This window comes from Camelus ferus, chromosome 16 (assembly GCF_009834535.1).
Source record: "Camelus ferus isolate YT-003-E chromosome 16, BCGSAC_Cfer_1.0, whole genome shotgun sequence".
NCBI lineage: Eukaryota > Metazoa > Chordata > Mammalia > Artiodactyla > Camelidae > Camelus > Camelus ferus.
This window is the reverse complement of record NC_045711.1, coordinates 49,027,630-49,040,498: the sequence shown is the minus strand read 5'-3', so window position 1 is coordinate 49,040,498 and position 12,869 is coordinate 49,027,630. Positions and strand designations below refer to the sequence as shown.

General features: G+C 58.7%; 1 protein-coding gene across 1 annotated transcript in view; it reads right to left on the bottom strand.

Annotated features, from left to right (window-relative positions):
* The window catches only part of RARA (retinoic acid receptor alpha), a 34,057-nt gene extending 21,426 nt beyond the window's left edge, over positions 1–12,631 (bottom strand). The window contains exons 1-2 of the mRNA XM_032457979.1: positions 12,332–12,631; positions 424–965 (exon numbers count right to left, since the gene is read on the bottom strand). Of these exons, the coding sequence (XP_032313870.1) occupies positions 424–601 (178 nt within the window). The 5' untranslated portion in view covers positions 602–965; positions 12,332–12,631. The remainder of the gene's footprint in view (positions 1–423; positions 966–12,331) is intronic.
* Positions 12,632–12,869: the final 238 nt, after the last annotated feature.

Here is a 12,869-nt window from a genome sequence, read left to right as displayed (position 1 = left end):
TTCTGCTTCTTCAAGCCTCTTCCCTCAGAGGTACTGGATGGGGTGGGGCAGAAGTGGGGTGCTTCTCTCAGTAGAGCTGCCATTTCCACCAAATGTCGAGAGGTTTGTTTACCCGCCTCCAGCCTGTGTCCACTTCTTGGAGCTATTTATAAGGCCCTCGACAGCAGAGCACAGGGAGGGGGTGCAAGGGGCACCGCGGGACAGTACTGTCTCATCACTCCTCTGCCCCCCAACATCAGACACACCACCTTGTAGATGAGCCTATGAGCCTTTCATCCTCGAGCCCCCAAAATACGGTCCCCCTTGTCTGGGGAAGACCTCGCTGCTACAGCAGAACCGAAGTGCCCAGAGGCCCAGCCCCAGGCTTGCCTCCCTCCACAGCCCTCTCCCACCCCCTCCCACAGCGCCAGCCACCCCACTTACTGGCCGGGGATGGCGTGCTATAGCCGCTAACCGGAAGCTGGTGCTGGAGAGTGGTCAGAGCGCCTGGCGGGGAGAGTCCACCCAGCATGGGGGGGAAGAAGAAGGCGTAGGGGGGCACTGGGTAGCCATTGAGGTGCCCTCCCCCAGGTGTTGGACAGGAGCTGCTGTTGCTGGCCATGCCAAGCAGCCACAGTCAGAAGTGCAGGCAGACAGTCTGGAGAGAGGCTCTGGCGGGCTTCAGGCCGCCTCTCCTCGGGGCATGGGGCCTGGGCCCAGAGGGGGTTTGGGTGGTCAGCCCACCCCCCCTTCTGTCCTGGAGCTGCCGTCCAAGGCTAGCAGGCTAATCTCAGCCTCCTGGAGCCCCCACTCTCGCTGGGGGCCAGGTGGGCTGGGGGACGTCCCAAGAGCTGGTCCTGTGGTATCGGAGATCCGTGAGCTGGCACTTTCCCGGGAAGGTCCAGAGCTGGCCTTCAAGGCGCCGAAAAGGATGCTCTCCTAGATGGGCCCCGGTGAAGCAGCTGGGGGGGCCATGTCCTGTGGTGCTGTAGAATGAGGAAAGACAGGTGAGTGGGCACCAAGGAACGGGGCTCACGGGCATTCCCTGTGGAGCTCCCCAACCTGGGCGGCCAGAGATTTTCCCGCGGCACCCGGCTGAGCAGACAGCTGGCACCATGCCTGGCTGGCAGAGACGGCCTGGGAGCAGGGCCCAGACACTGTTGGGGGTGGTAGGCCAGCACTGCCAGGCTAGGGAGACAGGGACAGAGCCCAGAGCCGAAGTCCTCTCACTCACAATCCTGAGTGGAAGGGGTCCCCAGTGCCATGCCACCCCAGAGGATTCCTGCAGCAGAGGAAGGCAGCTGGCCCTCCTTCCCCTAAAGCGGGTTACCTGAGGTCAAGATGCAGAGAACGTGTGCTTGAGGGGAGGAGGGAGGAGGAAGAAAAGCCGCTTCCCTAAAGCACTGGCACTTCTCAGAAAAATGACTCCTAAGCCAGGGGGCCCTTCTTACACCACTTCCCCCCCAAATCCAACCCGAGCACCCCAGATAGGTTTGTCCCACAGGCCCAGGGAGGAGGCCCGATTACATACACACAAATAAGGAAAAGGGAATCGAGGACTCCTGGGTACCACCTCCAATGCTCAACAGCATGATGGGCCAGGGGTGGGCAGTGGGCTAGGAGGGCAGGGACTGCTAGGCGTGGAAGCCCCCTACCCCCAGGCAAGGGAGACTGATCTCAGAGTTCACTCACATACTCTGCAGAAGCAACATCCTTGGAGAGGTGGGAGGTAGGCAGAAGATGAAAGGCCAGATGCCCCCCTCTCCAGTGTGCACACAGATCCACACCCTGTTTGAACAGCTGGGACCAGAGGACACGCATAGATAACAACATGGGTAGCAAGAAACAGAGATGAACCCAGAAATTTCCACGGCACAGTGAGACAGACAGCAACAAGAGTAAAGAAAGAGATGGAGAAAGAAGTGTCCACAAAACGATGCTTCAAATCCACTTGGGGTATAGGAGGATATGTGTAAATAAATACAGATGCATGTATTATATATGAGTGTGTGTATATATAAACACATACATATATGACACATGACAGACAAAAATATGGCCAATCAAAACCACGATGAGATACCACTTTACATCCACTAAGATGGCTACAATCAGAAAGACTGATATTAACAAGTGTGTGAGGATGTGGAGAAACTGAAACCCCTACACATTGCTGGTGGGAATGTAAAATGGTGCAGCTGCTTTGGAAAACAGTACGGCAGTTCCTTAAAAGGTTACACACAGAGTCTTATGATCCAGCAATTCCACTCTTAGGTACCTATCTACCTAAGAGAAATGAAAACACAAGTCCACACAAAAACTTGCACGTGGATGTTCATACCAGCATTCCTGACAGCCAAAAAGTAGAACTGTCCCAAATGTCCAGCAGCTGATGATGGAGAAATAAAATGTACATCCATCCAATGAGATACTATTCTGCCATAAAAATGAACAAATACCGATCTATACACTACAACATGGGTAAACCTTGAAAACATTCTGCTAGTTGTAAAAGACCACATATTGTATGATTCCATTTATATGAAATGTCCAAAAGAGGCAAATCTATAAAGACGGAAAGTCAATTGTGGTTACCAGGCACTGGGACAAGGGTTTGAGAGAAATGGGAAGTGCCTGCTAGTGAGTATGGGGGCTCTCTTAGGAGTGATGAAAATTTTCTTAAAGTGATTGTGGTGATAGTTGCACCATTCTTTGAATATACAAAATTCTCTCTGAATTGTACACTTTAAGGGGTGAATTTTATGGTATATGAATGACATCTCCATTAAACTGTCAAAAAGAAGACAGAGAGAAAGGAAGGGAGAAAGGAAAGAAAAAGAAAACAAGAAAACAGAGCCACAGAGACCCAAAATAAGGACTGCCTCCTTTTCCAACCCCTTCCTCCCCAAGCTCAAGCCATACCAGGTTCCAAGCTCCAGGCTCCAGGCTCCAGGCTCAGACCTGGAATCCAGGGGACACACACACGGCCAGTATTTGGCCGAGGACCATGCCTGGGATGGGGAGTTCTGCCAAGGCCACTGTGGACGAGGCCAGGACTTCTGGGCCCAGCTCAGCCAGCCAGCCAGACTGTGCCTGTGAGGGGCTGAGGGAGGGGAGGCGGGGACAGGTACTTGCTAGGGAGGGGGCAACTCCCCTAGGAGTGAAATCTGGACCTGGTTAATGACCATGATTTTTCACTGTTACTAATTATGACAACCATAGGGCCTCTCTCCTTATTTCTGAGTGAGGTGCCCCCTTCCCTCCCTGGGCCCCTGCTGATTCCCTCCCAGGCTGGAGAGAGGCTGACGTCAGAGGAACAGGGGCCCCACCCATCGGGCCAGCTGCCACCCTGGCCCCCCCAACCCCTGAGGGGCCCCACACAAGGGGAACTCGAGCCAGCAAGGGAAGGAGGGGCTGCCTGAGCCTCATTGGCGTTGACAGTCAGACCCTCTCTCTCAGACTCTCACACACACACACACACACACACACACACACACACTTGCAGAAACTCACACGCGCAGGTCTATGGAAAGCATCCGGTGGGCAAGAGCACGTCTGCACACCCAGCCTGTGTGTGTGCGGGCGTGCACGTGGCACGTGACGAGAGGGAACCTGGGGGTGCGACCTTTCCACACCGGGGCTCCACACACAGTGAAGCCGGCTCCAGGCCTGCGTGCACAGTCCGGGACACAGCTCCCCACAGACACACGACCACAGCCCCACGGTTTCCCAAACTGCACATTCCCTGGCCCTAACTCAGCCAGGCTGGCCTCCGCACCTGCCTCCTTGCCGACCCAGGGTCCAAATACGCACAGAGGTGCACCCTCTGAGAAACAGCCAGGTGGATTCAGGTCCACCTAGGGGCCCGCTCCCTGAAGTGAGGCCCGAGGCCGAGGCCCAGGAAGCTATTCACTCCAGACCCCATACATACTGACCCGGCTTTGGAGGGGTGGGGGCAGATTCAGTCTGGACCCTCTGAAGCCCACCCTTGACCTTAGAGGAGAGATTAACAGCAGCCACCTTAAAGCCTTAACTCTGCTCCCAAGTAGTTTGAAACTGGACCATACTTAAAATCTCGCCCACAGATACACACCCCAGGGAGAGGCTGGAAGGCCTCCCCCTCCCCCTCCCCCATCAGAGCCTCACTAAAGGAGCTCAGCCTGCAAACTTCAGTGCAAAGTTACTCAGCTCCCGAGGGGAAGCCTTGAGCCGAGGGAGGGGGTAAAGGTCACAGAAATGGGCCAACGGCCAGACTGGCCAAGGAACAGGGATGGGCAAGGGCAGGGATGATGGGGGCGGGGCCAAAGAGCACAGGCCCTGCCTCAGAAGGCCCCTCTGGAACCATGACCCCTGGGGAGATGCCTGGGCCCTGGCCCCCTGCACCCAGGGGTAGAGAAGACACTGTCAGAGAATCGAAACCAGCACCAAAGAAAGGGAAAACAAATTACCCACATCCAACCTCCACCCTATGCCTGCCACCTCCACTGCCCATGGGCACCCTCGACGGAGAGAAAAACCACAGGCCCACACCTCCCACATTCGGAGCCCATGCTAGGCATGGGAGAAAGAGGGGTGGGATGGGGGCTGCCACCAGCCATGCACCCCTGGCCTCCCTCACCCCTAAAAGGTGCCAGGATCCCTTCTCCAGGGTCAGGTGTTCGTTATGTTATGTCCCCAGAGTCACACCCTGGGGAAGAAGCAAGAGCTGACTGATCTATAAAGAACCAGCCGTGAAAGAACCAGAGGTTTGAAGGGTCAAATCTCAGCTCTGCCACTCTGGGTGACCTTAGGCAAGTCACATAACCTCTCTGAGCATCTGTTTACTCGCCTGTGAACTGCCTACCTCAACAACTGGTTATGTGATTTAAGAGATAAAAGTCCTGGAAAGCACCGAGCATAGAGCCTGGCAAATAGGAGGTTCGGGTTGACAGGGTCCCCTCCTCCCCCAAGCCCACCAGCACCACTTGGGTGGCTCCCTGCTCTGTGCCTCACTGGGCACTGTGTCAGCTCTCCCTTTCTTCTCCCAACCAGGGCCAGCATCTGCAGGCTGGGCTGGCAGAAGAATTACCCATTTCCCAGGGTCTGCTCCCCCCTCCAAGACTGAGAAGAGGAATGTGGGGTGAGGACTGTTCGGGGTGTGGGTGGAGGCCTGACCACAACCCTTTCCCAAATTCCCTTCTTTCATTTCACAAACCAAAAAAGGGAAACCTTTGGATTTGGGGAGGGGGAGGAGGGGAGGAGAAATAGACTATTTCCTCCTCTACCCTCAGGGGAGAGGAGCCAGGGGTCCCCAAACCCAGCTGGCCCAGCCCCCCTTCTTCATCCACTCTCTTATCTCTGCTCCCTGGGTTTCCCCACAACAACGGGGCTCCTGAGGACTAGAAGCCAGGCAGTCCCAGAGGGGCTGAGAGGAGGGAACAAGGATTGGGAGCTTAAAAGAAGGGGAGATGGGGGTTTCCTAAGCATTCTAGACAGTCAATGAATCATATGCAAATGACACCCGAAGCTCAAGCTCAACTAGGGGGTGGGGGGCAGGGACTCCAGACCTGGCAGAGCAAAGACCTGGCCCCATTGGACCCCCTCCTCTGCCAGGAGCTGGCAGAGCAGGGCAGGGCGGGACAGGGCAGATTTCAAACCAGAACAGTGGGCTGGAACTATTTATAAACTTTCCAGGAAAACGCACGCACGCGGGCACACACACACACACACACACACACACACATACACAAAACCACAATGTCTCCCTTCCCCCATCCTCCTCAGATCAGCCGACTGATGAACACTACTCCCTTTTCCCCTTTTTTCCAGGGGCCCCTCTCTCCTCTCCTCAAAAGGCAGGCGGCCACTCGGGTCTTCTGTTTACCTTTTGCTCACCCGGCTCTGGGCTGCAGGAAGCTGGCCAGGCCAGCCTCATTTTGAAAGAGACCACCCCAGGAGGGCCTGAGAAGGATCGGTGGGGTGAGGCTGGGACAGGTGGAGGGCATCTCTTCCCCACCAGCCCCTCAGAAGCCCAGGCCTGCCTCGCTGGAGCTAGGACTTGTTCAAAAGCCTGTCTCAAGCATGCACAGGCCCTGAGCACATCCTGGGAGAGTCCAGGGAGGGCTGCAGTCCAGCGTCTTGCCTCTGGATGTTGTCTGTGCCCCACTGTCTCAAGACGCAGCCCTTAGTCCCGGAAAAGCAGGTCTGATGTCTCCCCAACTGGTACCCCACCGGGCCCAAGGTTCTACCCCAGCTGCACAGTGCTGCCTGACCTCCACGTGTCACCATCTCAGCCGTGCCTGAACACCAGGCAGAAAGGGCAACTGCACAACCCAAGCCCAGGACAGGCCAGGTTCTGGGAGGATGAAGCTCGGGGTCTCTGCCAGTCAGGGCAGTATCCCTACTCCTGCAGCCCCAGGGACCACACCCAGAGCCCCTGGGAGAGGTGCTCAGGGCTCTGAAGCCCCGGGGTGGCTGAGGGGCCCACCCAGAACCAGAGCTGAAGCCTCCCACCCAGGTTTCTCTCGGAGCAGAGAGTAGGTGAAAGGGCAGGGGGCAGCCCAGGCCTCCAGGAAAAGGACCGACCCACAGGGAAGGAAGAAAACAGGAAGAGGAAGAGATGAGGCCGCTGAGGCCACAGCCAGACCACAGGAGCGTGTGGACCACACAAAGGCAGCCCTGTCCGGGGTTGGGGACCGAAGGGGCACAGACAAAAGGGGACCCCCCCCCAGCTTGGAAACCACCGTCCTGACAATCAGCCTGGCACGGGGCTTTCCCCACCCCCACCTTGGCAGCTGCCCCCTCACCACTGTCTCCCCTCTGCAGTGGGCAGGAAGCACAACTCTCACAGTGGGGGGGGGGGGGCGCACACAGAGCAGCAGGTAGGGGAGTGTGCGTGTGTGTGTGCGCGTGAGTTTGTGCCTGGAGGTGTGTGTGCAAGGCTACAGCAATCCACCCCTCCAACCTTGAGACTGAAGCCCAGGGCAGACAGACTGTCAGCAGGACACAGTACTACTAAACCCCTCCCAGCATCCCTCCCTGGGGACCCAGGCTGCAGGGAAGCCGGGAACGGCCCACTCCTGCCTCAGGATATCCTTTTGGCTCTGACCCCAGACCAGGCCTGAGTCAGACTGTGCCCCGCCCCATATTCCCCCATCCATTGGCCCCCCAGGAACTTCCTACTCAGCACCGGCCTACTCAGTTGGGCCTGGAGCTAAAGAGTCTCTTCCCCTCTACATCCCTAGCTGAACAGAGAAGCCCACCAGGGGATGGAGAGGATGGTCACAAAGTCCCAGGGTCTGCCCAGTAATGCACAGGGCCTGCGGGGTCAGGCAGAAGCTGGTGCAGGCCCTGTGGAGGGGAGAGGATGCTCTGCAGACCACCACCTCCAAAACACACACAACCGGGGAGCCTGCACAGAGCCCCCCTTCACTCCAGCCTGGACCCCTAGAAGCTACAGAAACTACCTGGGGAGGGTAGTTGCCATGAGAACACATGATGGGAGAAGGCTCCAAAGTGAAAGAGGGATAGGGACTGGTCGTTTTTCTGAGGCGGCGGGACCCAGGCTGGAAGGAGCACGGTCTGCACAGTTAGTCAGGCTCACAGGCAGCCACAGCCAAACAGCCAGACGCGGTCACAGTCTCCGCAACACTCAGTCTGAGTGGGTGGCTGTGACTCCTTCCCACAGACAGAAGTCTGGGGGGCCCTGGGGGATCTGGGGCATTGGAGACCACACACACTCAGCCTGAAACAGCCCCTTGGGCAGGTCCCCCAACCCCTCCAACTGTGGGCCTAGGGGGAGGAGCAGCTCCCTCCCCACAAGAACCAGGGTAGTGCCCAAGGCGGCCGTCTCCATGGCAACCAATAACAAACATCCCGGGAACCACAGTGGGACAGGAAGTGACAGCCACGTGACAGGAAGACATTTTTTCAAGGGGGGGCGTTGAAGATTGTTAGCAGCCCCCCGGAGAATCAGCTGTCCCCTAAGTTTCCCCCACTTGGAACTGGAGGGAAAGGGGCAGCGGGGAGGGTGGCCATCCCCTACCGCAGTGTGCATGGTTGGTCACAGGGCTGATGGGCCCTCCCTCCCCGCCTGCCACTCATGGTTCTCCCCCTTTGGTCCCCCTCCCTTCCACTTCCTGCCGTGACTGGAGATCAGAGAACTCCCCACCGCAGCTTCCCCTTCTCAAGTCTCGATTCCTGGGCTGAAGGTTTCACTGTGGGGCAAAGGACACAAGGAAGGAGGGCTGGGGAACTGCAGTAGGACCCAGGGGACAAAGCCTCCAGGGGAGGGGCCGGGAGGGAGCTACTCCAAGGTAGGTGTGTATACACAGGCACACAGAGTGGGTCACGGTGACATACCACCGGGCGCAGTGACACACAGAGACTGCCTGACCTCAGGCAGCTCTAGGGGGAGGGGCGCAGAGCCACAGGATCCAGCCCTGGCGCGCCCCACTCCAGCTCAGTCCTGAGTCTCCGGGTTCATCTCAGGCGGCTACTGGCCTCCAGGCAGGCGAGGTCCCAACTGTGCCCCGCCCCCACCGTCTCTCCCCTGCCTTTTGCGCTGAGGAATCCCCCTCCCTGCTCCAAGGTGCCCGCCCAGACGAGGGCACCTTGGCCAGAGGTGGGGGGAATGGAACCTCCCTCCACCCCCTCCCCTTCTCTGCAGATGTCCCAGACTATATTTAGCCCAAACCGGGCGGCCAGCCAGACCCAGACTCCCCACTGGCCTGGAGCTGAGCTCCCAGTTTTTATGCAATTAAAACATTAACAGAGAACCACCCCCATCTACACACCCCCACGCCCCCCAGCCCTGCCAGAGCAGCGGAGCTCAGAAAACTTGAACAAGGGCAACGCAGCTCTGCAGCTGGTGATGGGGGTGGGAGTCACTGGGCCAGGAGAAATAAACTCATCCCCTTGCCCATCTCCCAGGCCCTGCCCCCACAGGCAGGATAGGGACATCATCTGCGAGATCAGGTTGACACTTGCCGGTGGGAGGGGGGAGCAGGCTTTCCTTGTTCCGGGGCCTGGAAGGGAAAGGCATATCCAGTGGGTGGGGGGTTGCCTGGCTGCAGAAATTCCACCTGTCATTTTGCAGCCCCGCTCCCCGGCCAGCTCCAGTTACAGGGCTGGGGGTTGGCAACAGGTGCCGGCCAGGCTGGCAGCAGCCTAATCCTCCACCCACTCTCCAGGCTGACAGTGGTGCCTGGAGGTCCTGGTAGGGGCCCTGGAGGGATGCTGGGTAGAAGAAGGAGGCATAGCTGCCTGGTGGGTGGGGGGGCAGCCCAGGCACCTTCTGTGAGACCTGCCCCCTGTCCGTCCCCCCCCCCCAGACTCTGTGATGTATGTTGGAAGGTCTGGGGAAGGCAGGGAAACCTTAGTTCCATAGCACCTATTTCATTTCCCCACGATGCCAGGCGGGCAGGCTAGAGTGTGGGAGGTCTGTCTGCCGGCCTCTTCCTCCTCCTCTCCAAATTCCAGGAACAGGCAAGGGAGGCTCCAGTTGCGGAGAGAGAGAGAGCAAGCAGGCGGTCCCAGCTGAGGAGGGGGGGCGGGGACTGGAGCGGGAGGCAAGAGCCAGACGGAGCAAGAGACACCCACGCCCGAGCCAGACAGGACAGACACACCAACACTGACACATTCTCACACTCTGAGCCTGGTCCTCACATGCCGCCCACCCTGCAGGGATGCCCAGACTCCCTCAGCCAATCCTGCCAATCCCCAGAACACCGCCTGGACACACACGGAGATCCAGGCCTTCACCCCCACCCCACATCCCCCCACAAACCCTGTGGGCTCCGTACAGCAGCCAGAGGGAGGAGAGGGGAAGAGAGGGGGAGACAGCAGGCGTCAGAGAGGACGACGTGTAGCCAAAGCCTTGGGAACTGGGGTATCAGCTGCCACACTCCTTTCCCAAAACCCAGTAAGTCAAGACAACCCTGGCCATTTTGCCAGGGGCCCTGCCAGCTTCCCACACTCCCCAAATCACTACCATTAGAAAGGGTGTGGGGCGCTGGGAGAGTGGAGATGACCCCATTTACTCATCATGGGGAATAGAATTTCCTTCCCCAGATGCCCATCCATAACTCCTGATCCCAGACAGTGCTCCTCAGTGGACCCCACAGAGTCCCAAGCACACCCACCCATACCGCCTAGTCTAGGGCCTGCCCTGCCCATGCCACCCAGAGGACAGGGAACGGGGCACTGAGGTTTTACTTGGGGGCAGGCCCCACCTTGCCACATAGCTCTGATGACCACGCCACCTAAGACCTTGAATCTGAGCAAGCAGTGGGGGGCTGGGGTGGAGGGGGAGGTCCCAGAGGGCAGAGACAGCTTCCAAGACCAAATGATTTAGAGGAAGAGGAGCTAATTAACTGAGGTCTGGGTCAATGCCCCCCAAACAGACCTGAAGGGCCACTCAGACAATGCCCTTTTCCCCACAACAGACGGGGTGGCAGGAACCACGTCATGGCACATGTGGGTGACTGTGCCCAGCGGGGGAGGCATGGGGGGGATCAGGATGGGGCTGCCCACAGCGAGCTTCCTGCCAGGCTGCCACATGTGTGGGAGTCGGAGGGAGACCAGAGAGGTTTCCCAGAGTGATAGCAGGGGCATTTGGGGTCAACCTGAAGGACCAGGGGATTTAGGGACTATAAGAGGAGATGGCCAGGATGAAGCCATTCCAAACCCAGGGTCTTCTCAGAACTGCCATCTGCCCTGCCCTCACCAGCATGGCAGGAGACTCCCGAGGTGACCACCTCACACACACTCACTCACACCCTCAAAGTCCCTCCAAATTCAAGAGCCTCATCTCCCAAGGGCCTCTGCACATCTGACCCCAGTGACCACTCTGCCTCAGGACCAGCATGACCCAGACTCTCAGGCAGAATGGATGTCCTAGCCCCTCCCAGCGCACCAACATCTTTCATAGCCACAAACTCTGACTCCACAACTGCCCCCCTCCTCCCTCCAGCTCCAAATATTCTTTCTCTTGTTCCCTCCCCCAGACTCATCTCCATCCCTCACAGGGGAAACCCCAAGGCTCCAAGCCACCCCCTCCTCCACTGCAACATGGGGCTTCCCCGGCCCAGCCTCCCCATCAAACACCAGGCCCTGGAGGAGAGTTTGGGACCTGAGCCCACTTCCTAGCAAGACCTGGTGTCCTTACTGAACCACTTCCCCAGAACAACCCTGCTCTACGACCAGGACCAGGCAGCCAGGGAAGGAGACAAGAGACATTCTTAAATTTCCCAACCAGGAAACTGGAGGAGGGTCGGTGATCAGGAGCAGAGGTGAGGGTTGGGGGTAAGCAGCAGGGAGTGGGGGAGTGTTCTCAGGAACAAGGCCCTCTGAGAACATACACACACATACATGTGCACACATCTCACAGGTAGAAAGCAATCTGGTTACAGAAGAGGGAAATGGCACTAGGTGGGGGCCAAGGGTACCCCTCCATGCCAGCACATAGGCATCCTATCCAAGATAGGGTGGATGATGGAGAAGTGTCCCCAAGACTGGGGGGCTTTCCTTGTCTGATTTCCACATGATTCGGCCCCCATCCCCAGCCTAGCACACTGGGGGCCCATCCCTCTTCCGACGGAGTAGCCTGACAATAGGGCAATGCCCAGGAAGAAGAGGCATTGCCAAGCATATTTTCCAACGTCCCCCTCCCACATACACATCTGGCTAGCAGCTTCCCCGCCTCGTGGGTGGCACCAGGTCCCACACACCCTCAGCAGAGCAAAGACGACCAATCTATTCCTTCCTCCCCTCACCCCTCAAAGCTCCCACAACCCCATGGTAACACCAGACCCAGAGACATCCCTCCCCTGGCTGCACTGGTTCCCGTACCCAATTCTGACGGCTCCCCGCACTCCACGGGGGACACCAGCTGAATGAGCCCCGCCCCCCAGCCTCTGAATGGGGGTGGGCCCCCGGGCTGATTCTCCCCAAACCACAGGGCGGCTCAGATAACAGGAGGGAGAGGAGGAGGCTAGTCCGTTGGGCATCCGATCTCTCCCCAAACAGGTTTGAAAGTCTTTTTGTTTTGCTTGTTTGTGAAGGGAAAAGCGAGAGAGAGGAGGAGTTCCCAGCGGCAGTTCTGCCAGAGCTCGGGCGCGGGAGACACAAGCGGCAGACTGCCCCAGACGCCTCACGGCTGCGCGCGAAGACACCGGCGCAGACAGACGCACAGTCGGGGCTCCCCCATCCTGGGCACAGAGGAGGCGGGTTGGGAAGCCCAGGAAACCCCAGGTTCCCGTCGGAACCCACCCAGCACCCGGTCCCAGCCCGAAGATCCTATCAGGAGTAAGCCAAGGGACCCCGACGCCTCCGGGAGCCCGAGGGTCTCCAAAATCCCGGGGGGAGAGGTTACCTCGCAGGAGGGGACGCAATCCGTCCGGGTCGCCCGCGGGCACGGCGTCTGCACTGACCCTGAGCTTCGGAGCTGCTTCACTTCAGGAGTTGCGGGGTCCAGGGAGAGGAGCGGTCTGGGGGGCCGCGGCTCAGGGGCGCGGGGCGCAGGCAGCGGCCATGGCGAGTCACGTGCGGAGGCTGAAACTTTACCCGGAGCCCCAGACTAGGGGGGCGGAGGGTACCGAGCAGCAGGGAGGCCCTCACCCTCGGGCCCGCCCCCATCCGCCCACCGGCCAATCACCAGCCAGAGGCGGACTCACAAGCTCATGCTCCCCCTCCCTCCCTGATAGACCCAGGGAAAGGGCAAGTCTTAAAGGAGCCGTGCCTAGCTGAAGGCTGGACCGTGGGAAACTGGGAGAATCCCTCCCTCTGCCCCAAAGGAGATTCAGAGCGAGGAGGGGGTGAAGTTCTGCGCAAAGAATGGAGAGGAGGCTCGGTGGAGAAAGGACTGCAGTGTGGGGTATCCCACTCCCCTCCCCCCAACCACACACACCCAC